This window comes from Zychaea mexicana (genome assembly GCF_025766255.1).
Source record: "Zychaea mexicana strain RSA 1403 chromosome Unknown BDB00scaffold_92, whole genome shotgun sequence".
NCBI classification, from domain to species: Eukaryota; Fungi; Mucoromycota; class Mucoromycetes; order Mucorales; family Lichtheimiaceae; genus Zychaea; species Zychaea mexicana.
Window position 1 is genome coordinate 70673 of NW_026516755.1, and position 21719 is coordinate 92391.

The 21719-nt window shown below is 41.3% G+C and overlaps 6 protein-coding genes across 6 annotated transcripts; 2 read left to right on the forward strand and 4 right to left on the reverse strand.

Moving 5' to 3' along the window:
- Positions 1-245: 245 nt before the first annotated feature.
- BDB00DRAFT_876599 (ATP dependent DNA ligase domain-containing protein) lies at positions 246-5225 on the forward strand (the record flags this gene model as incomplete). Its single annotated transcript, XM_053127498.1, has 24 exons — positions 246-413; positions 508-648; positions 748-872; positions 986-1086; positions 1184-1326; positions 1424-1593; positions 1686-1775; positions 1857-1942; positions 2023-2058; positions 2167-2350; positions 2457-2584; positions 2670-2772; positions 2868-2927; positions 3008-3115; positions 3199-3242; positions 3328-3417; positions 3494-3566; positions 3671-3713; positions 3819-3903; positions 3981-4100; positions 4174-4385; positions 4497-4840; positions 4923-4999; positions 5101-5225. The coding sequence occupies 24 exons, from the start codon at positions 246-248 to the stop codon at positions 5223-5225; spliced, it is 2856 nt and encodes a 951-aa protein (XP_052975497.1).
- A 2296-nt stretch (positions 5226-7521) lies between these two features.
- Positions 7522-10798, forward strand: BDB00DRAFT_981342 (carbamoyl-phosphate synthase L chain, ATP binding domain-containing protein). Its single transcript, XM_053129984.1, has 6 exons — positions 7522-7911; positions 7999-8803; positions 8905-9638; positions 9703-9861; positions 9947-10087; positions 10169-10798. The coding sequence occupies exons 1-6, from the start codon at positions 7651-7653 to the stop codon at positions 10325-10327; spliced, it is 2259 nt and encodes a 752-aa protein (XP_052975498.1). The 5' UTR covers positions 7522-7650; the 3' UTR covers positions 10328-10798.
- Positions 10449-10780, reverse strand: BDB00DRAFT_771057 (uncharacterized protein; the record flags this gene model as incomplete). The annotated part of the gene is made up of 2 exons (XM_053119935.1): positions 10449-10615; positions 10690-10780. 2 exons carry the CDS (start codon positions 10778-10780, stop codon positions 10449-10451), a joined length of 258 nt encoding a protein of 85 aa, XP_052975499.1.
- On the reverse strand, positions 10799-15760 carry BDB00DRAFT_844464 (uncharacterized protein). The gene is made up of 16 exons (XM_053125007.1): positions 15287-15760; positions 15008-15140; positions 14814-14894; positions 14646-14732; positions 14444-14540; positions 14303-14343; positions 13916-14179; positions 13715-13825; positions 13396-13635; positions 12848-13291; positions 12379-12748; positions 12215-12291; positions 11997-12120; positions 11561-11901; positions 10924-11481; positions 10799-10864 (listed from the first exon to the last, which is right to left on the reverse strand). The coding sequence occupies exons 1-15, from the start codon at positions 15640-15642 to the stop codon at positions 11179-11181; spliced, it is 3069 nt and encodes a 1022-aa protein (XP_052975500.1). The 5' UTR covers positions 15643-15760; the 3' UTR covers positions 10799-10864; positions 10924-11178.
- Positions 15761-16398: 638 nt separating this feature from the next.
- BDB00DRAFT_844468 (outer mitochondrial membrane transport complex protein-domain-containing protein) lies at positions 16399-18310 on the reverse strand. Its single transcript, XM_053125008.1, has 6 exons — positions 18036-18310; positions 17792-17921; positions 17624-17663; positions 17318-17542; positions 17142-17218; positions 16399-17010 (listed from the first exon to the last, which is right to left on the reverse strand). Exons 1-6 carry the CDS (start codon positions 18181-18183, stop codon positions 16527-16529), a joined length of 1104 nt encoding a protein of 367 aa, XP_052975501.1. The 5' UTR covers positions 18184-18310; the 3' UTR covers positions 16399-16526.
- A 435-nt stretch (positions 18311-18745) lies between these two features.
- Positions 18746-20672, reverse strand: BDB00DRAFT_844472 (uncharacterized protein). Its single transcript, XM_053125009.1, has 6 exons — positions 20466-20672; positions 20117-20316; positions 20008-20038; positions 19839-19846; positions 19369-19736; positions 18746-19276 (listed from the first exon to the last, which is right to left on the reverse strand). Exons 1-6 carry the CDS (start codon positions 20521-20523, stop codon positions 19093-19095), a joined length of 849 nt encoding a protein of 282 aa, XP_052975502.1. The 5' UTR covers positions 20524-20672; the 3' UTR covers positions 18746-19092.
- Positions 20673-21719: the final 1047 nt, after the last annotated feature.

Below are 21719 nucleotides of genomic sequence, written 5' to 3' on the forward strand. Positions count from 1 at the left end.
ACACAAAAGAGAGAAACAAAGAGGTGAGAGGCATGAATCACTCTTACCTCAACCAACCTTTTATGAAACCTAGCCCATGCCATTTCGGGCAATCAAACCGATGGAGATCGCTCATCTTCAGCTTTTAGGAAATCACCTGACCTGCTCTCTTTTTTATTTTTCTGCTGCGGATATACTGTTTCCCCTTTTGGCCAATAATTCTTTCGTTGTCCTCCTTTATGCGAACCGCATTCTACTGTTAACCCATGACTGACAATTCCCCACTTTTCAGTAGCGTCTGCTCGCTTATGGATACGATCGCAGAATCGCGTGGCACTGAGCTCAAGAAACGTCGATTCGAAAGGTTTCTGTATGAATGGCGCTCCAAATACGGTTACGACGTTTACGACGCTATGCGATTACTGCTTCCTCACGTAAATAAAGATTAATCTCTTTTACGATTTGCCATCCAATGGGAGAAAAATGGATACTCAAGCTCGGAATCTTTCACGTTTGAAATAAAAATAGCTTGACAAACGACGCTATAATCTCAAGGAAATGAAATTGGCCAAACTGTACATTGAAGCACTCGGCTTGGGTCGTAATTCGGCGGACGCGCAAGACTTGCTCAAGTTCAAGCAACCTGGTAGCTCTTCCAATAAATACGTCGTAAGTATGCTTAATAACGACAAGCAAAGAAAAGTTGTCATGTGTGCCTGTGGGGGTTGTATCTCGTGTAACATAACGCCATTGTTCATTTATGTTTAGAAAACTATTGGCGATTTCGCCGGAGTCGCGTTTGGCAAGATCCAGGATCGATCGACTGTTCAAAAGCCAACCCAAACTGTGGCTGATGTCAACGCGTTGCTCGATACATTAGCAACATCCGACAGGTGAACCGAAACAAAAGATTATATAAAGGAGAAGGGGAGAGATACGGCTGTTGTCACTTGCAAAAGGAAAAGATCTGTTAACCCGTGTTTTACGTATAACAAACGTTTTGCAGTGACGAGAAACCCAACGCTTCCAATGTCAGGCTGTTTAAAAAAGTCGTCAATGTATATACTGCTTCTGAACAGAAATGGTTGATCCGGATTATACTCAAAAGTATGGTGAATGAACAGATTTTGAGGAAAAGGAAGGAAAGGATATATGTATGTCGATCCTAACAGCACAACAATCGGGATGATGTTTTTCCTATTAGACCTAAACATTGGCATGACGGATCATTCGGTTTTGCAAGTGTATCATCCACAAGCACGGGATATGTTTGCTGTTTGCAGCAACTTTGAAAAAGTGTGCAAGGATTTACAGGATCCCTTTATCAGACTCAACAAATCAGTTAAGGTTCTTTCTTGTAGGACCAAGGGATATACAGGCTTGTTAGGGTTGGATAGATGAAATGTTTCTATGGGGTAATACTGATGCATTTCTATCAACATAGACCATTGGATTGTTCCAGCCATTCAAACCCCAATTGGGTCAAAAGCAAGTACCCAAAGACGTACGTACTGTGGCACATGAAGGAAAGTTTTATATCGAGGAAAAGCTGGATGGCGAACGAGTGCAAATGCACTATGATGCAAACTCGAAACGATTTGCATGGTATTCCCGGTAAAATATGTTGATAGTTTCTTTTAGCGGCCTGGTATTTATTCATGTGATATGTAGATCCCTATTAATTAAGACATATCAAATAAATATAGAAAAGCAACGGATTACTCGGAAATGTATGGTAAAACATACATTCATGGACAATTCACAGGATATCTTGAAGGCTTGTTTAAAGCGGACAGGTAAGGCAGTAGGAATCCAAGATTAGAAAGAGATATTTTCGATGATGTGTTAAGCTAAATTAGGTATTGATCTCTACATAGTCTCGTTCTTGACGGAGAGATGATGACATATGATCCGAAACTGGACGTGTTTTTGCCCTTTGGTACCTTGAAAACAGCAGCGAAGGGTACGTGTGCACATTTAAAATATCGATGCGGCCTAACAATAGAAACTCATAACATTATCCTATGCGATATATTTACATAGACAAAAGTTTGGATCCGCACAAGGCACATCCATGCTGTGAGTATATTGAAGGATTACAAATTGCTATACAGTTTGTGAGAAAAAAAAAAGAAGCTTTTCCTTCGATCATGCATACTAATCAAAAGACGTATCATATCTCATTAGATGTTGTCTTTGATATCGTTTATTGCAATGGCAATCCTCTGCTCGACTATCCTCTCAGCGACCGTATTCAAATATTGAACAACGTTCTCACAGAAAAGCATGGATATCTCCACCTACTACCTCGCGAAACCAAAACCACCTCCCAAGATATCATCGACGCCCTGGATCACGCTATGAGCTTACGGTATGAGATTCTCGTACCATCCTTGTTCAAGAATAGTGTGTCATCACCATTGACTATCTGTTCGTTTATATGTTCTTACCATCGTTATTTCGCTGTCATGTGTTAGGCAAGAAGGTATTGTTATCAAGAATCCTGGCTCTGTATATGAACCTGGTACCAGGAATATCACTTGGATCAAGCTGAAGCCCGAATATATCGATAGTTTGGGAGAAACGTGCGATTTGCTTGTTATTGGTAAATATGATTGGAGTTATTATATTTCTCAACGAAAGAAGAAAGGACAAAATCCAACTTGGAAATACTGCTGTATATCATTTAGGTGCAAAATATGGCAGTGGCAAACATCGTGGTGGTCGACTTAGTCAGTTCCTTTGTGCCATTCGTGACGATCGTGAGGACAGCACGGGCAACAAAGACCCAAAGTAATATATGTTTATAAGATTGTTTACTGGAGGTGTACAACTGACGGAACAAAGAAGGAAACGAATACTTAAAGTTGAATGTTCAATTTGTAAAGGTTCATGACTTTCTGTACACTCGGCACAGGATACACTGTAGATGAACTCGATAAATTCAGGTTAGTTCACTTGGACATACGCTTTGCTCACGAATACACTATTAGCAGTTTCTCATCCTGAATGTGTATGTAATCAACAGGGAAAAGTTTGCAGAGCTCGAACCATACGATGCTAAACGACAACCACCGTGGTTGATCCATCCTCGAAAGTCAAACGAAAATCCTGAACAGGTTGTGGATTACAGACGGTACAGTATCCAATGATTCTTGCTACACTTTTTCTCTTTGCGTACGTACGTATTTATACAGAAAAAAAACATTATGATGATAGATCTGTCGTCGTAGAAGTCAAGGCATCTGAAATCATTTGGGGCAGTAAGTGTCGATGTATTTGTTTCGCTCAATGTCGGCTCTTGTAATAGTGCAATATCCAAGTTGCATATATCTAAATTTGTTCCAGACATGTACGGTGCCACAAATACTCTGAGATTCCCCAGATTTGTATCGTTCCGAGAAGACAAGACATGGGAAGACGTAATGACTTGGAGTGGTAAGTAGACGTTGAAACCGTGAAGGCTAATCTGAGATAACAAGTAATTATTAAACGACTGTATACGCATTCGTAGATATGAATAAAGCAAAACGTGATGGAAGGATTGGTGGTGGTGAGAAACGCGGAGCCACACAAAAGGACTTTGAGTACGTTTTTCTTTTTCTCTTTCCTGATGTACTTGTTGTACGGGCTATTGGTATTCAGCGCTATTATTATTGCATACTCATCTGATCTACAAACTTTAATATAGTGGCCAATCGAAAAGACGTAAAACATCCATCACGGCTCGTAAGGTAAAATAGAAACCATTATTTTATATCCTAATTCATGTGTAGATCCAATGAAATTGATCACATAGTAAGTCTTAGCCCTAAATTTTCGCCTTATGTAAAAAATAGCCAAAACAACTCGTATTCAGCCAACAGGGCATTGATACCCGTAGCATCAAGACAAAATCCGCATTGTTCTCAGACTTATCATTTTGTAAGTGTACAAACTACTGGGGCTATTGTTAGGAGAGGTTATTCTTTTGTTAATAGGTTTTCTGTGTGTTTATTTAGACGTTATCAATGGTGACAAAGGCTCCTCCAAAGCCGAATTGGAGACCATGATCAAGGAAAACGGTGGCAGGTTCTTGCAGACCGCCCATGGTGTGAAGCATGTTATCGCTGGATCGAAAAGTAGGGATGCCATTGATATGTTATTAATTTCTTATTTATCTGCATTTACTGAATACACGCACATGAATTTTAGACCCTCGAGTCGATAGCATCATTAGCAAGGATGATCGAGACGTTGTATTGCCTCGATGGATTGCTGACTGTGTTGAAGAACAGGACCTTCTTCCTTTGGCACCCAATTATATGCTTTATACGAACCAGAACACTGCTGCCAAGTTCCGTGAAGAGATGGACAAATGGGGTGATATATACATTCAAGATGCCACAGAGCAAAGTTTGCGCGAGGTAAACTCTACTAGAAACTGGGGGTTAAATGCAAATTTGGTTATCGTGACCTCTACTATTAACTGGTTTTACATTTTTACCATCACTTGTTTTTATTTGGCACCGACATAGGTCATGGCGCGTATACACATTGGCTTCGACGCAAATAAGCAGCGTACACTTGCGAATGAAATTCACGAACGCTATTTCCCAAACCAAGTGATGCCTGGGATGATGTTCTTACGTGTTCGTGCCTACTTGGCCGACATGCCACCACCTGAAGAACCCGATGGGAGCAGTATGGATATGGATTGGGTCAAAAGACAAAAGGCGCATGAACGGTTGACCTTGGCATCTAAGCAAATTCGATTCCGAGGGGGCGAGGTTGTTGATCGTATCGACGAAGGCATCACACATGTAGTATTTGCTCCAGATGATTTGGAACGCGTACAAGAATTTACAGAGGCATTCAAAGGGTAAAAAAAACGAATTTTTGTATATACATGTTTGTTGGTTTTTTTCAATAATATCTGACAGCCTTCGTCATATATTCATTAGGATGCTGTTACCGCGGTTTGTCACGACAGAATGGATCGATGCGTGTGTGCGAAACAAGACATTGATCGACGAACGACGTAAGCTAATATTTATATATATGCTGACAGTGACGATCGTCATAATAAGTACAGAACAGTTTTCTAATCTTTATACATTTTCATCTTTCGTTTTAATCAAGGATTTGAGCCGAAGCTTCCTCAATCTGCACGATACAGCTTATCAGCACGTCGTCAACAACAACAACAACAACAACAACAACAACAACAACAACAACAGGAGGAGCAGGAAAAAAACGGAAATTAAAACACGTACATGATACTACAACGCGAAAACATCTTTTAACATCTATACACATATACTTTACATAGCAAATTGTACATACGTTATAGCACACTTGCAAACTAATAGAAGAAATGTTTAGCGCTGGTCTTGCGCCTGTAAAACACGTGCTTGGGATATAACTATAAGGGATCGACAGAACCCTCCTTCTATCCGTATCATAACTTGTAAGCCTCTCACTGTCAGGACAACAATGGTATGGTGCAACAAGTTTATAACCGACATAAACGATGCAGTTTTTTTGAGGTTCCATAAATATCTTTGTATGCATGACTAGCTAAGACAAACCTGTAATAATGATTTTTAGGTACTTTCTGTACAATTGTTATACGTTTACGTTGTCATTTGTCTCAGCAAAAAAAAGTTATGGGCACTCAAAGTCTGCCACTTTTTAGCTGGGGCAGGCGAAATTGAAATGGTTGGCAGCATAGTCGGTACAAAGTGTATCCGCGACATACAGCATGAAACGCGCTAAATCCATCTTCACCTCTTTCTTGATTGCATATTTGACAGGTTGAAGAAGAACTTACCCATAGCTTTGGGTAACGCATCTCCACCCAGTAATACTCCCATGAAGATTAGAATATACTTTAATGGATGTGTGCGCTACATTGAGGCTTATAGTAAGGGTATGGATGTGTGGGCAGCAGACGAAGAGGTGTGCAACTTCACCACAAGAGTTTCTACATTTCATCATCAGCGCCTTAGCATAGATGAATAAGTCCTAAAATAAATGTTTACTATAAAAGGAATCAAGATTTTAAATTCTCAATTTTGTTGGTTATAAACTTTCTACACCATAACCCTTGGCAACGGCAAACCCGTTCTTTAAGACACTGCTGCTTCTTGGATCATACAACATATGCATTCAAACGGTTGTTTTATAAACCAGCAGAATTTGTTTTTTTCATCGAATTGCTGATCGCACTATGTCTATTCTGTGATATGTACTCTGAAAACAAATTGCCCTTCTTGGAATCTTCTTGTTGTCAACGACGTACCATGTAAATTTGGTGCAGTCGCTGGAAGCAGAAACGTGCAACGCTTGCTAGCTATGTGAAAGCTCTTACCTCCAAAAAGCAAGAGAGCAGAAGTGTTTAATATGACACGGAAAAAATCCAAGTTGATGCCTGTCTCCCTCGCATCCAACGGATCAATGGATTCTTTATGATACAGTCCCCCTTTGGATGGTTTGGATGCCATACGTCAATAGTGCACCGCATCTTATCATGGAGGCTGATGCTGGCGTTTTCATACTTGCTCGTTTTTGCAACATTACATTTCTATTAAATGACCGGGTTACATGCGCAAATGATGGTTGAACTGTAGCATATTTATAACCAACGTTAAAATTTATGATAGCAGGAACCAACACGGACTAGAAACATCAACTTCCGTTTCATTACGATGAGCCAGAACTATTTATCAGTTTTTCGAACCACGTGTTGCGCTTACCACTCAATGAGAGGAGAAACTGTATATAAAGTTAAAAGCATAGAATACAAAGGAAAGAAGGTTATAGAATTTGGGACAACGTCAGCTGTAAATATTTGTGAAAGGATGGATGTCCGTCTAATTAGGCGTTTTGGTTGGTACATATGGTATACACTCTTCACGTGGCAGCGACGTTCTTCATCGTTCCTGCTTACTTCCTTAGCATACAGTACATGCGTGCACAATTGTGTTCTCCTCTTCTATTGCTTGTCTGCATCCAGTTTCTACGCTTAGTGTATATTCAAAATGAATGTATGGGCTGTTTCTTGTCTTCGCTTGCGATGGCGATTATAACTATTATTAGAAGCTGAGATGACTGATGGGGCGAGGTATGTTCCTCCAACAGCAACTCATGCTATCTATTATTTTTATTTACAAGTGATCGTGATACCGGTGATAAATATCTTAAATATGTGTAGAGTCACCCATTGTTTTGCCACTGGTTTATTGCCCATTTTTTCTACTGCTGCGTCACTGCTGGTTGTCGCTGTCTTCCATACTGTACTATAGCATAGCCTTCTTTTCCAAAACATTAACATACAGTAGTGCCAAGTTCCAACAAAAACGTTCCCGGATGTAGAGGAGTTTATCAAGTAGAAGGTTATAACCTCACTTTCTTGATTTTCTTGCTCATAAAAACATACCCGGTCGTATAAGATAAAGACAAGCCACGGTATCGATTGTTGCAAAAGACGATCTAGGCAGTAATTGAATCATTCATGATATTCTCACGTTCAAACAAATCAAATAATATCAAGCGAGCAGTAAAGGAGCAACGCTACTCGATCTGGGTTTTTGACCAAGATAAGTAAGCTGCCCTTTACCCCGCACATTTAATATTCCCAAGCTTTTTCCATACTAAATAATCGACGTTGCAGAAGCAGCCCCTAATGTCATGTCACAACACGTTTACAGAGTGGGAAGCAGACTATTAAGTGCGCCGTCGTCGATACCAGCGACACGAGCAACAGCAGCAGCACTTTCCTCTCTGTTATCCGCTCGACAACACTCTGCCTCCCACTGTTCACTCTATCGACCTCAACGTCAGCTTACACGTCGGATTTCTTCTCGGAATCAAAGAATCGATAGACGGCAATGTCCAGCCACGAATGCTCGGTATTCAACTGCAACAACACAACAACAGCCATATAGAAAGGTTTATTTACATTACGATCCACACTCCTGAGTTACAACTATGGCAACTTGAAAGGTTGTTGCTAAGTTTAAATTACCATGCTTGTAGACATTTGACAAACTTCTTATCGCAAATCGCGGCGAGATCGCCTGTCGGATTATCAAGACGGCTCACAAAATGGGCGTACGTACAGTAGCGGTGTATTCCGAACTCGACGCGAACGCGCGACACGTTCAGCTGGCTGACGAAGCTGTGTGCCTTGGTGATGCTCAATCCTATTTATCGATACCCCGGATTTTAGACGCTGTACGACGAACGGGTGCCCAAGCCGTTCACCCGGGGTATGGATTCCTTAGCGAAAATCCAGCCTTTGTCAAGGCGTTGGAAGATGCAAATATCACGTTCGTGGGTCCTTCGGCAGACGCGATTGCGGCCATGGGTGACAAAATCCAAAGTAAATTAATTGCTCATGCGAGTGGTGTGCATTGTATCCCCGGTTATGACGGTGAAGTTGAGTCCGTGCAAGTGGCACTTGATGTTGCGCATGAAATTGGATACCCCGTAATGATAAAAGCCAGTGCTGGAGGTGGTGGCAAGGGTATGCGGATTGCTTGGGACGACGATCAGTTGAAAGAAGGCTTCAAGTTAGCAAAACAAGAATCAAAGTCTGCATTTGACGACGACCGGATGTTGATCGAAAAGTATATTGATCAACCCCACCATATTGAAATCCAGGTGCTTGGTGACAAACATGGCAACGTGGTATATCTGCCGGAGCGCGAGTGCTCGATCCAGCGAAGGAACCAGAAAGTAATCGAAGAGTCGCCCAGTGTTCATGTTGATGCAGAAACTCGACGGAAAATGGGCGAGGAAGCTGTTGCTTTGGCACGTCATGTAAAATACAATTCGGCTGGTAAGAGAAGAGAGGCAGATATATACCGTGATGCGTTTTGTCCGTTTTCTTTTCAAGCCAAATGTGAAGATTGACAAACCTTCTTTTTTCAAAAATGTTAGGTACCGTGGAATTCTTGGTTGATGCCAATCGCAACTTTTACTTCCTGGAGATGAATACACGACTCCAGGTCGAGCATCCAATCACGGAATATGTCACCGGATTAGATCTAGTAGAGCAAATGCTGTACTCAGCAGCTGGCTATCCGCTGTCGATCCAACAGAAAGATATCCAGTGTCACGGCTGGGCCATTGAGTCACGTGTATATGCTGAAGATCCAACAAAATACCTACCGTCGATCGGAAGATTGTTAGTTTACCAAGAGCCTCCACAAATTTCTGATCACGTCCGTTGTGATTCAGGAATCAATGAAGGCACTGACATTGCAGTGGACTATGATCCTCTCTTGTGCAAACTCACGACACACGGAAACACACGCGATGAAGCGATCGATAGCATGGTTCATGCCCTGGATGAATACGTGATCAAGGGCGTAACGCACAATATTCCATTGCTACGAAGCGTAGTCGACCATCCACGATTTCGAGCTGGCAAAGCAATCACTACAAACTTTTTGGCAGAAGAATATCCAGATGGCTACCGCACAGCAAGCTTATCTGACATTGAGTTAGAGCACTTGGCAGCAGTCAATGCAGGCATGTGGGCGAAAAAAGAGGCTTCTATGGGTGACATGGCTGATAGATGGCAGGTGTGGGTCCAAGTGACAGATGAACAAAGCGGCCATATGCGAGAAACCAAACTGGATATAGCAAGAAATGGTGTTGATGACTTTAAGGTTTGTTTGTTGAAAGAAAGTGATGGCTTTTACGCAAAGTACTTATACTTATCTTATAAAACAGGTATCTTCACCAAATCTCAAAAATTTTGCGTTTTCGACTCGTTGGCCTTTAAAGGGGCTACTTGCAAAAGCATCCATGAAAGAGACTGGGCAAGAACTAGTGGTCCAGTACCTGGACGAGTTGGATTTCGGTTGCAGAATACAATACCGGGGTGACAAGGTGAAAATGCTAAACATATAAAGTCATAGTTGTAGGAGTTTACAAAGAATGTCACTTTACTAACGGTGTATAATAATGTACATAGTTTAAGGTGGTAGTAATGAGTGATCGACAACACGAATTAGCAAAATACATGAAACAGAAGCAGATAGAACAAGTTAGCGATCGTGTTATCAGTCCGATGCCCGGACGCATTATCAGCGTTGCAGTGCAAAAGGGCGATAAAGTAAGTTTCTTCTTTCCCTTGTCTACTACAAGTGGAGTAATCGATCCAGTTGAATAAACTATAAACAAATGGCTATTGTAGGTCATCCAGGGCGCGGAGGTTGCTGTAGTCGAAGCCATGAAAATGCAAAATGTGTTGCGGACAACACGGGACGGAACTGTCAAGAACGTCCATGTACAACAAGGGAATCCTGTGAAAGCAGGCCAGGTTTTAATAGAGTTTTTTGAAGATGATGAATGATGACAAAGGAGGTGTGTAAAAAAAAATAGTGGGAGTAGTAGCGGAACGATTTCTTCCTCTTCTATGGCTTCTTTATATACATGTGTACAATAACAAAAATTGTAAATAATGAATAAAAAAATTATTTGGCTTTGGTAAAACGGTAAGTGAAGCGCTTGCGAGTGAACGAGAATTCGCCCAACTTGTGTCCAATCATTTCTTCGGTAATGTGTACAGGCATGTAGTCTTTTCCGTTATGGACAAGGAACTTTAAGCCAACGAATGAAGGAAGAATGGTGCAACTCCGGGCTAACGTAGAATTGAAGGGTTAATCAAACCGCTTATACGAACCAAAAATCAAAAATATCTTTTCATTGATTTACCTTGAGTGGCAATGGGAGTACCATTTTGAATTGCCTGTCGAAGACCAGGGAATGCGACAAAGAACGGACCTTTCCAAGCCGAGCGAGGCATATTGACAACGAGTGAGTTACAGCTGCCAACCTGTCTTGCTTCCTCTATACACTCTGGTATTTGCTAGTCACGTTGCCTTTTATGGTAATTCTTTTTATTATTTTTGGCCCTGTCAATTTTACTGATTCTCTCCTAATATGTAGAGCATTTGTTTGAGCGATATTGAAAAAGCTCTGTAGTATTGTAGGAAAAGAGCAGTTCAACTGTTTATACAAAACCACAAACTGGCATCGATTCTTTTTGTATGGAAACATACGATGTGTATTGGGACTAGAGTGACAAGTTGAACAGAGTAGTTCGAGTATAGATGTGGTAGGTCATAATAGGTGTATATTTTTACTAAAGAAAGGATAAGGAGCAGGAGTGATTGGGGTTGATAAAGACTAAGGAATGATGGGCTATCGATGGACTCGTAGATAATCTTCTTTTCCAATGACATGAAATATTTTGTAGGTATTTTGACAGATCTTGTACTCATGCCCAGATTCAAGAATGCAATCCATATTCCGTCGCGTGTGACCGACTCTCCTTGCATTGCGTAGCAAAAACGGCATATTCATCTTTGTTCTATCCACACTCGGACCATCCTTCTCCCAATCCGTAAATTCTGCGACATAAGCCTTATAATCTTCATATTCTTTGTCGTCTTCCTCTGTTACAAGTAATGATATCGAAAGCGTAGTACCGCCAGCAGCACCGAGCTAAAAAGAAAGAGACGAGGGTTAAACATAATTCTTTGACTTTCTATAACTATTTATTAATGTGTATCTAATATATTACCGTGGATACGATCATGTATTGACTTTCATTGCCCTTCCGTAAGGACTCAGCTTTCAATCTGTAAAGCTGTAATGATGACAGATTTTCTTCAGGAACTCGGGTGTCTTCTTGCACGTACAAGTCAAAGTAACTGCGACAATCCGGTTCGGTAACAACCATATACAGTTGATGGGAAAGAGACGAGAGGACCTTGTCTAAGGTGAATAACATGTAGGCTTTGAGACCAAACATGTACCGTGCACAAGCTTCATAGGTGCCTTGATCTATTTCGCCTTTCAATAGCCGTTCAATCAGGGTCAACATCATAGCATAACAACCATTTCGAAAGTCTAGTTCGACTCCTATATATATATAAACCAATTGGGTAGCAAAAATAGTTTTTAGTTATCCGCTAACAAAAATATCATAAAATGGTTTTGTTTGTTCTTCTCGTTACCGTGATATCGCACTTTGTTGATAGTAATGTCAATTTGTGCGCAGTTTTTATGCTTTGTCTTTTTGGGGTGCACACTGTATTGCTGAGATATGGTTTTAGCCATCTCGAGTCGGTAATAGATGATCTAGAGGAAAATATAAACGCAGTAAGTCTTCCATAATTTAAAAAGTTGAGTAACTACCAACAATTAAAAAAGGTAAATATGCGTTATGTATTACCTGGAATATCCGGAAAAAGCAATACAGGTTGTCATTGACAAAAACACCATCACCAGTACAAGGCAGGAGGTTTGGATCTTGTTTCAGAATTAAAATAGAGAATATCAGTTAGTCAAGTTTAAAAAGGATCAATACGCATCTATATTGGTCAACATTAATACTACCTTCACTAAGCAACGGTTCAAATCCCTCGACTTTCATAATCGGGAGGAAGAACGTCGAGAAAAATTGCTCCTTTGTTTCGGTCACTGCAGGGCTGTATATTACACGGTTTTTGTTAAAGACTTCGATAAGCCGAATGACATCATTGATAATATCCAGATCTTTAAAGTCGTAACACAATTGCGCTTGGCTGTTTCTGTTGTGCTTAGTGTCGTTATCATGCTGTTCAAAGCTCAAGGCTTCGATTTCGGATACCAATGACTTGATTGATAGACCCTTCTTATCAACTTGTTTGAACGTGTTGGAACGATTGTCCAGCGCTTTATAAAAGTTTTCGATCTCGCTCGTTTTTCGATTTTTATCTGCCTGAATCTAAAATATGAATTTACATATGTCAGTTACTAGCTATAAGCACCCTTTGCAATCCGTCCAATTAATGATAGTCCAAAAGCACAAAATAAGATATCACACCTTTTTCTGTTTCCATTCTTCGACTTTTGACGTCAATTTCTTCAACACAGTCGGAACTGTTTGCGCTGGACTGTTATGAAGCATATGAATGATTTCATTCACTTGTTTCTTGTCGTATATCTTGGTCAAAGCAGGCTTGTAAACCATTTCTGTTCCACCGCCCAAATACTTGGGCGGACGATAGCTAGAAAGCTGCGAGGCAGAAAGCGAATTCAAGGTATCTTGTATCAGTTGCAACAGACCGATCGTGCTTACACCAGAATCGATACATCGGTCCTCAAAATAGCGCTCATCCTCTGCACGATGTAATGCTTCTTCGTATATATTCTTCTTGGAAGTGATGAACCCGTTTTCCTCGCTTGCCCATATCGGATGTGAAGCGTATTCGTCGTTAAGTGCGTCGCTGCAAAGAGAGTCTCTGCCTGAGCATTTTGATTTTTGTGACTATAACATCCCGTATAAGAATAGATAGTAATGCTTTTCGAATAAGGAGAAGAGAAAGGTAAAAATTCTACGTTGGCGAGAAGAGACATGAAAATACTACTTACGGATCTAGGAATTCTTCGATAACTTGGACCAGGCCCATATTCAGAGTATACGTTGTTTCCACTAAGGCTACTCGAACATTGTATATCATCGTCGAAGAGTACACCTGTACTCTTTCCAGATCCACGGCGGGTGGCGAGGTCATACAATGTAATCCTTCGTGTTGAAGAGGCTGATACTGATGCTGATTTTGATCGATCGCTCTTTTGCGTATTGACGCTGGATTGGCGCATACGTGGTTCCTAGCCAACAACCCGCTACGTTTAATATCATTGTGCTTCTGAGTAGTAACCGTTTGATCTATAGTATGTTTTTACTTACCCGATGTATCGGTTCAACAGATCCACGCACTGAGCTTAATGGGTGTTCATCAGATACGCTTGTTTTGTCATTCGTGCTCCCATGTCCTGCATCATGCATTGATTTAAGTTCCTATATATGCAAAAGTAATACTGTTTTAGTTTAAATTGTATTTAAAAATACAAAACACAATAAAAGGTACTATAAAGAGCCATGGTTTACCGAGATTTCCGAAAGTTCCATATAGCCTACGAGTGCCTTGAATTCTTTTAGCAACTCGACATCGCTTTTAAGATATTCAGAGGATACACGAACAGTCGTTCCAAGATCCAAAGCGCCTTGGTTAAATAAACCAACGAGCTTTACAAAGTCGCTATAGGTAGTGTCGTTTCCCAGTAACTTTTTGATACGAGCAAACAGCGGACTGTGTTCCCATCCTACTGGTATCTTTTTATCACCTCGATATACTTTGTGTTTTTTTGAATGCTAAACGATCAAGCGAAAAGAAACAATCAAGCAATAGCCCATGTCGTCATATTAGCTACACTGTTTAACTTAAAAATTCCAAAATAGTGAATTAAGTAACTTTTAAAAATATGTAACATGTACCTGACTTGCGACAGACTCTCTGTCGTTAGATAGCCGTCGTCCTAATATATTGAGCGCATGTATGTGTCAATAAATTGAAGTAATTCGAAAGGGCGTTTCAAGAGAAGATGGGCTGTAGAGAAATGTGCAAAGGCCTTGTACCTAGTGCGACGGACTGAGCCGGAAGCGGCATGAACTTATTGAATTCCGCCAGTAACTGTGAATCGTTGGCAAAAAGGCTGCGTACTTCATCATGTATCTAAAATCGTTTGTAATATTTTCATCCAAAGTATCACAATACCAGTAAGCACGCTGTGTATTTCTTACCACTATCCATGCAGTATGCATGTGTAAATCTTCTTACCATTCCAAGACTGATTTTTTTACAGCTATACGATTCCAATAACTGTGTGAATTTTTGGTACACTTCGGATTTCTCAGCATAACGAGTCTATATATGAATAAGTTCCGTCATTCCGATATAGTTTCTCTTGAGAATGATAAATCATGTCAAGCGATAATGATACACTACCTTAACCAAGCTTATAAAGTGAAAAGCTGATATAATAGGTGCGGGTCCGGGGGTTCCTGATGGGCTTGATGATTGCCCTCGCTGTGGGGTGGTATTAAACATAAAGAACGGAACTTGTGTTAAACCAGAAAAATAAATAGTGGAACCCACACATTACAAGAGATACAGTGATGATATTTATGATAATCATATACCTGTTGAGCATCTTCACCCGATACATCAATGATGTGCTGATCCGCAGGCAACAAGCGATTGAATGCCTCGATAAGCTGATGTTTTCCATGTAAAACCTTTTGGACACGGCTCACAGTTTCGGAAAGTGGTATACTAGTTCAAGCGAGAATAGTGAGAAGTGAGTTCGATGCATGAACATTACCAATAGTATAGTCTTTAGGCATATTATGTTTTCTCTCCTCAGCTTCCTAACGCTAGCAACAGCACAATATAATAACGACCATCGCTTGTTGTCTTACTTTTGTGTGCGAGCGGCCCGCATGATATCCACAAATGAATCATACACATCTTGACAATTCCAAAATTCATTTTTTATCGAATTTAGAAACTTTGCTGTTGCCACAGAATCTGCTGCTGGAGTATTCTCCTTGTCATTGCTATGATTATAATTATTTGTGGTGATATCAGCAGCAATAGCAGTAGTACCATTGGCAGTGGTGGTGGTGGTGGCGACGCTATCATCTGTCATTGTTGTAACGGTTGCTGGTGTCGTATTAGTCGTACTAGTCGTTGAAGATGTCGTCACAGTTGCTGCTGTGTTACTAGTAGCCGTAGGGACGTGCTTTTCTTGTTCTTTCGCTACGGGTACAATCATAGCGCTACTGTTTGATTCACTTATACGACTACTTTTATTACTGCTACTGCAACTGCTACTGTCACTGTCACTGTCACTGTCACTGTTGTTACTGTTGTTACTGCTGTTATTGTTGTTATTGTTGTTGTTGGTATGCTCAGGCACAGTAACAACAGGAGCAGAAGTGTGGCGCTGGTGTTGCTGTTGAACGGTTGGCTCAGAATTCGCAGGTTTAGAATCGTTAACCAGCGCGGAAAGATTGGATCGCAAGGAAGGACTACACTCTTCTTCGATTGTAGATTTATTGCTGTGTGGGGTTGAAGGAGGTGGTGGTGTAGGTGAAGGCGTTTCCGTCTTGACATGCTGGTCTCTTGACCAACGTCTTCCTGGTGGATCATGTTCCGTTAAACTGATCGCCGTGTCTGCATTCGGCGTGGGTCGTGAAACACGTTCGTTTTTGTTGCCTGTCACTGAATCGTCTATATTTTGCAGCTTTTGGTTTTGGCTGTGGTTGCTCTGGATTGTATGTGGTGGTCGCGCGGTGGTAATTGTGCTAGGCGTGTAATTTTGATACATTAGGTCGAATGGGTGTGGTTGTGGAGGTCCCGATTGTTGCTGTTGAGTCGGCCGTGCAGTTACTGGGTGAATAGGATGCCTGTTGCGCTGCGGTCGACCGCGGTGAGAGGACATTTTTCTCATGTGTGTGATTTAAAATAAAAAAAAGATAGAAGATAAAGAAAGACACGAGGTTCAAGCAGCAAAGCAGAGAGTTTACAGCGCAAGTGACGTGAATTGTATACAGAAAAGGATTGCCAGAACTATTCAATGGTTACACAAAGCCAACAATGGCCAGCGCCCATAATGTTTTAAGTAGTTAATCCGCATTTTATAACTCTTTTCTTTTTTTACAAATCTTCTTCTAGATCATCTTCAACAACTTCTTCATATCCGTCATTGTAAACATAATCGTCGTACTCCTCTTCATCACCGAACTCTACGCTGACGATGCCGTTGTATATCACATAAGCCAACAGAAACGTCACGCCACCAACGATGGACCATATCCTTTTGCGTTCAAAATCAAGTTGTGCTTGGGATTTCTTCTTCTTTTCTTCTTCCTGATTACCCATGTAGGACATGGCATCATCTTTGATGGTGGTCAAAAATGAACGGGGATTGTTCCAAAGTGTCCGCCACATGGAAGGAACGTCTTCAGAGGCACCTGATTGTGGCTGCTCTGATACAAAATACATGTCTTTGATTCGGTCACAGTAACGAGCAAGTCTTGGGTACTCGGTCGTGAGAATGTGTTGTAATCGTCGATGTGCCAAATCGGGATATAAGTGGAGTGCTAGCTGGCCAAATACTATGCAATCCAAAGTCGTTGATCTGTAGACGCAATATTGTTGTTAGTACCAACGATCGAACCGTTATCAAAGTCAAATAAAAAAGAGGTGTATGGGCTATTATTGTAGGCCTAAATACACTTTGCGTCAGCCGCTCTCCCAAGCAATATTTACCTATCACCGAACATAAACTCCTTATCACCCAAGAATGTGTCCAGAACACCGTATGCTTCTCGAACTAGTCTATACATCTAGCCAAATAGACCAATCAACAGACAAAAAGAATAAAATAAAATAATTAGCCAAGATTTGCTCCTATATTCGACCAAAAAAGTTGGATCCCCACTTACATAGTGCCAGCCGGAGCGTTGCAGCTCCTTCATTTCCTCCACTTCATTCTGGGGCAAGCCCTTGTCATCATCCTTTATTTCTACATTATACTTTGCCAAACGTGCTTTGGCACTCTTTTTCAATTGGATTGGCACCAGATATCGCGATGGAAAAGGAAGGATCCTGGCGTAGGTTGGTCGAATGTTCTTGATGAAGTTGGTCATATCCGCATACCACGTAAACATCTGCATATATCCAAGATTGAATGGTGAGGACAACAATCCTTTTTAATGGCGATACATCAAACAATTTGATATTTTGCTTACCAGACAGTCGTATAGCTTCTCTTGTGCCATGGCGCTATATCTATATCAACCGGTAATTATCCACGTGCATATTATATATAAATCGCTTTTAGTACTTTCATATACACAGCTAGCCAACATTTTCTGGTACGCTCTTCGCTCTCACCCCTCTCTAAAATGTCTACATACGCAATGTACTCTGCCTTTTGTTCTGGTGACAAATCTCGGTTACCATCGAGACCGCGTTTAGCCAAGTGAGAAATAATTCTGTTGACACCAGCGATCCAAGTAGATCCGTCTTTCAATAACGGAAGTTCACCTAAGTGTCCAGATCAAAAGTTAGAAAACTGGATTTCGGTTTGCCTGATTGTCGAAAAGAAGAACGATAGAAGGAGAAAGGCGCGTTATGCAGAAAGAGTATCGTTATTCTTACCCGTTGGACTGTACTGAGGATCGTTGGCATGGACCACTGTAAAGTCGACTTCGAGTAAACGAAGATAGGCCTGTACAATAATACATTTCGGGTCGATTGAAGGAGCATTGAGCGCTGGGCTCCAAACATAGAGCTGCATGGTTGACATGGTATGTGTGTGTATGGGTTTGTGTGTTGTGTATCGCACAAAAACAAATTCTAGCGTGGTGCTGCAGTGCAGACTTAAAAACCCAGCTGATTTTTGATTTGGAGAAGTCGTCAATTCGGATTGTCTGTGCCACTGCTCTACGACGTAGATTGACATATGATATTTGATAGCGGTGCAGACACGTTTCGATTTAAAACAACAGCATCAAAACATTGTTACTGCAGCAATGTTCAGATACAACGTATATTACGGTTTTTTTTTGAGTAAATGCATAGTAGCGCCAAATTATGGCATGCGTACCTGTCCTAAAAGTCTTCCTAGAAGGACAAGATCCCTGTTGTCGTGCCTCCTCTGTGCCAAGAAATACAGCTGTTGACTCTAAGAAGAGAAACAGACTTGTTGCCGGTGGCAAAATGCAAACAAGACGATTTGCGAATCCTGATGCGAAAGAGACATGTATAACAATCGAAGTGTCATGAAGAATTATCTTGTGCAACACACATGGAATCGGTTGCATAACAGCAAAAAGCATAATTCTCTGAGAAACAGAGGACAACCAATGTCGATGGATGAAAGTGTGGATGTGTTTTTGCTTCCATTGAAAGTTTATCATGTGTGCCCTATAGTATGACCTATCTAAGTGTGTTTGCGAGTAAAAAAAAAAAGGGGGAAAGAAACCTCACCCCCTTCTCCAACAATGAAAGACAAGAGAGAAGAAAAAATGGTTGTGTGTATGAATGCAAAAGGAAAAGAGAAAAGGCGGGAACGAGAGATGATCGAGAAAAAGAAGTAATGAAGGTTATATCGAGGAGAATCGAGGAGGAATGGAAGGGTGAGGTAAGAGGATCTGACGTATGACTAGATCTGGGCATTGTTGTCGCTTTTTTTTTGTTGGGTCAGACGGTCGGTTTATTTTCCTTCGTTCGTCTTGACACTGCTAGCGGCAATGCTGGCCGAATCCGATGGTGATGGAACAGCGACGGCTGGGCCCTCGTTTCTCTTCACGTCCAGATCCTTCTTGATTTGCTCTTCCAGCTGTCGGATGTCTTCAATTGACATGCCGTACCATTGATCCATCCAGCAGAATAGTTGTCTGATTCATTTCCAGGTTGAAGAGATGAGGTTGTTAGTTTCTATGGGAAGACCTCCACTACCTCTAGCAAGAAAAACAAGGCATATAGTTACCTATGGAACTTGATAAAAAGGTTATGAATCGTCTTGGCAAGGAAGGACTCAACCTTGCCTTGGAGACCGAACCACTTGAATTCGATATATACAAGCTTGTAGCAAGTCATCACAGGCTCGCAGGTCTGGGTCCAGTTCTTCTCGGTCAGCGGACCGCGATTCGCCTTCATCGAATGCACAAGCTTGGGATCTTCGTGGGGCTTATACTCCTTGGGGTCGATCTTGTCGTTAGCAACGTCAATCATGACGACATCACGCTTCTTGAGGTCAGCATCCGAGATTTTAAGTGCGTTTTCAAGCTCACCGCGAGAGTTGTTGACGTGAAGCGTTTCATAGACGATGGAGAAGTTGTCCTTCATGTAACCGTTCTGAGAAGCAGGATAAGGTTGAAGATGAATACACGTTGACGAGTTTAAATCTTACCGAACTCCTTCTTGCCGTCTTCATCGACCTATCTATCTCTTTCTTACCTTCAAGACTAGTACATTGGACGGTGGGTAGAGGGGTAATGATCAGTTAGTTTTCAATCGGATTTGATCCTCCGCAAAACGGGTTTGCTCTTACTATCATCATCATCATCTTCATCATCACATCACAACAGACCGCACACACTCCCACGTTATTTTCCCCTAATTTTACCTGTCTTGCAGTATGGGTAAGCGTTCCACGCCTACAATGTCACAGAATTAGTAAACAGTTTCAAAGTATAACCCAGAAATTATGGTCATAATAACAACAAGTACAATACCTCTTCGTAAAGGTCGAGAGCGCCTGCGGGTGCGAGGGCGCGTACAAAAGCAGGTACGCGCGAAGCCAAACGGAAAATCTTGTATGTATACTGCCCCTTTTCGCCATTCTCCTTTTCATATGGCTCGTTCTTCAATACCTCTACACCCTCACCACCGCCAGTCTGCTCCTTGGATGCCATGGCAGTGGCATACAATTGACCTAAAAAGAAAAAAAGAAAGAAGCTCAGTATACTCGCTGAGCCGACGAAAGGTGAAAGGTTTTATCGTCCCTAACCCTTCCCCAAGATTGAGACGTAAACTCATCTGACAGTTCATCGGAAGGCACGATTCGGGAGTTGTAACACTTACCAACTTGGTACTCGGATTCTGTGCAGTTGTTGATGACTCTATATTCCTTGATGAGCATGATGTTTAAGATGGAAGGAGGATAAAGTATAGGAAAGATGCTAAGATGAAAAATAAAAGAGAGAAGGAAAGGGAACTTGGAAAGGGCCTCTTTCTTTCTTTTTGCGGCTTCGGCGCCGACGACGTGGAGTTCCAAATAGTCAGTATGGCTCTGCAAAAACTGCTTTACCGATACCATCGTGACGTGGCAGCAGATATGGAAGATCCCTTGCTTATAACGAGACTCGTATTTGTTTGCTACTGCCCTACTGAACATCTCTTATTTCTTGATGCTGCTCTACTATTCCTGTGGTAATCTCTTATCGTTCAAACTACTAGCAGCTCATGGATAGCAAAACTTATTTAGGTACGAGATTTCGGAGAATTCTCGATTCACCACTTATATGATTTGTCCAGTTATAGCAACGAGGCGCCAAGGAGAATGAGAAAGGAAGAGATACTTTGCCGCGAAGGCTTGGCTAAGTTCTCGGCAGAGTACCATGGAATGACTCTTCTACTGCTTACAAAGATCCAACAGCTAGGGTCATCCTTTTACGACCGAGTTCATTACATGTGTAAATATGTTTTACATACTGCTACATTTGTGATAATGCAGGAGATTTGTTGCAGGACGATCAAAAAAAAAGGGGAAAGTGAAGCGACAGGATGGCCGCTTCCCCTGCCTCTTCTTCAACTGTACTACACTGCTCACAATACATCGGACAAGAGGAGTGGCCACCAGCTTCTCGGCTTTTTTGTGGTAATAATAATATATTAAGTTGTTATGTAATATCACTGTAAGATCACACAATACACACATTGACCCAAGTTTTGGTGTAACGTTGTGGAACTCTGCTAAGTGGAACACAAAGAGTGACTTTTTCGGAATCGTCAAGTATAAAAAGTACAAACTTATTTTGACAGCAAAGGTGTTTTGAAGCAGTATGTATAAAAATACCGATGCTGTTGCTCAGTATTATCTGTTGTTCGGACCTAGATGATCAACCATATGTAGATAGAAGCATATGCTTCCTGCTATTACTGTACTACATACTACAAGCGCAACCACTATTTATAGTAGTATGACTTGATGGAAGAGAACCCTGTTAGTCCAATTTACATAGTGCGAATCATATACTTAAAATAATTACGCTGTTATTGCAACTTATTGTATACATGTACAACTCAATTTATGCCCTTCTGAACATTCAGAAATGA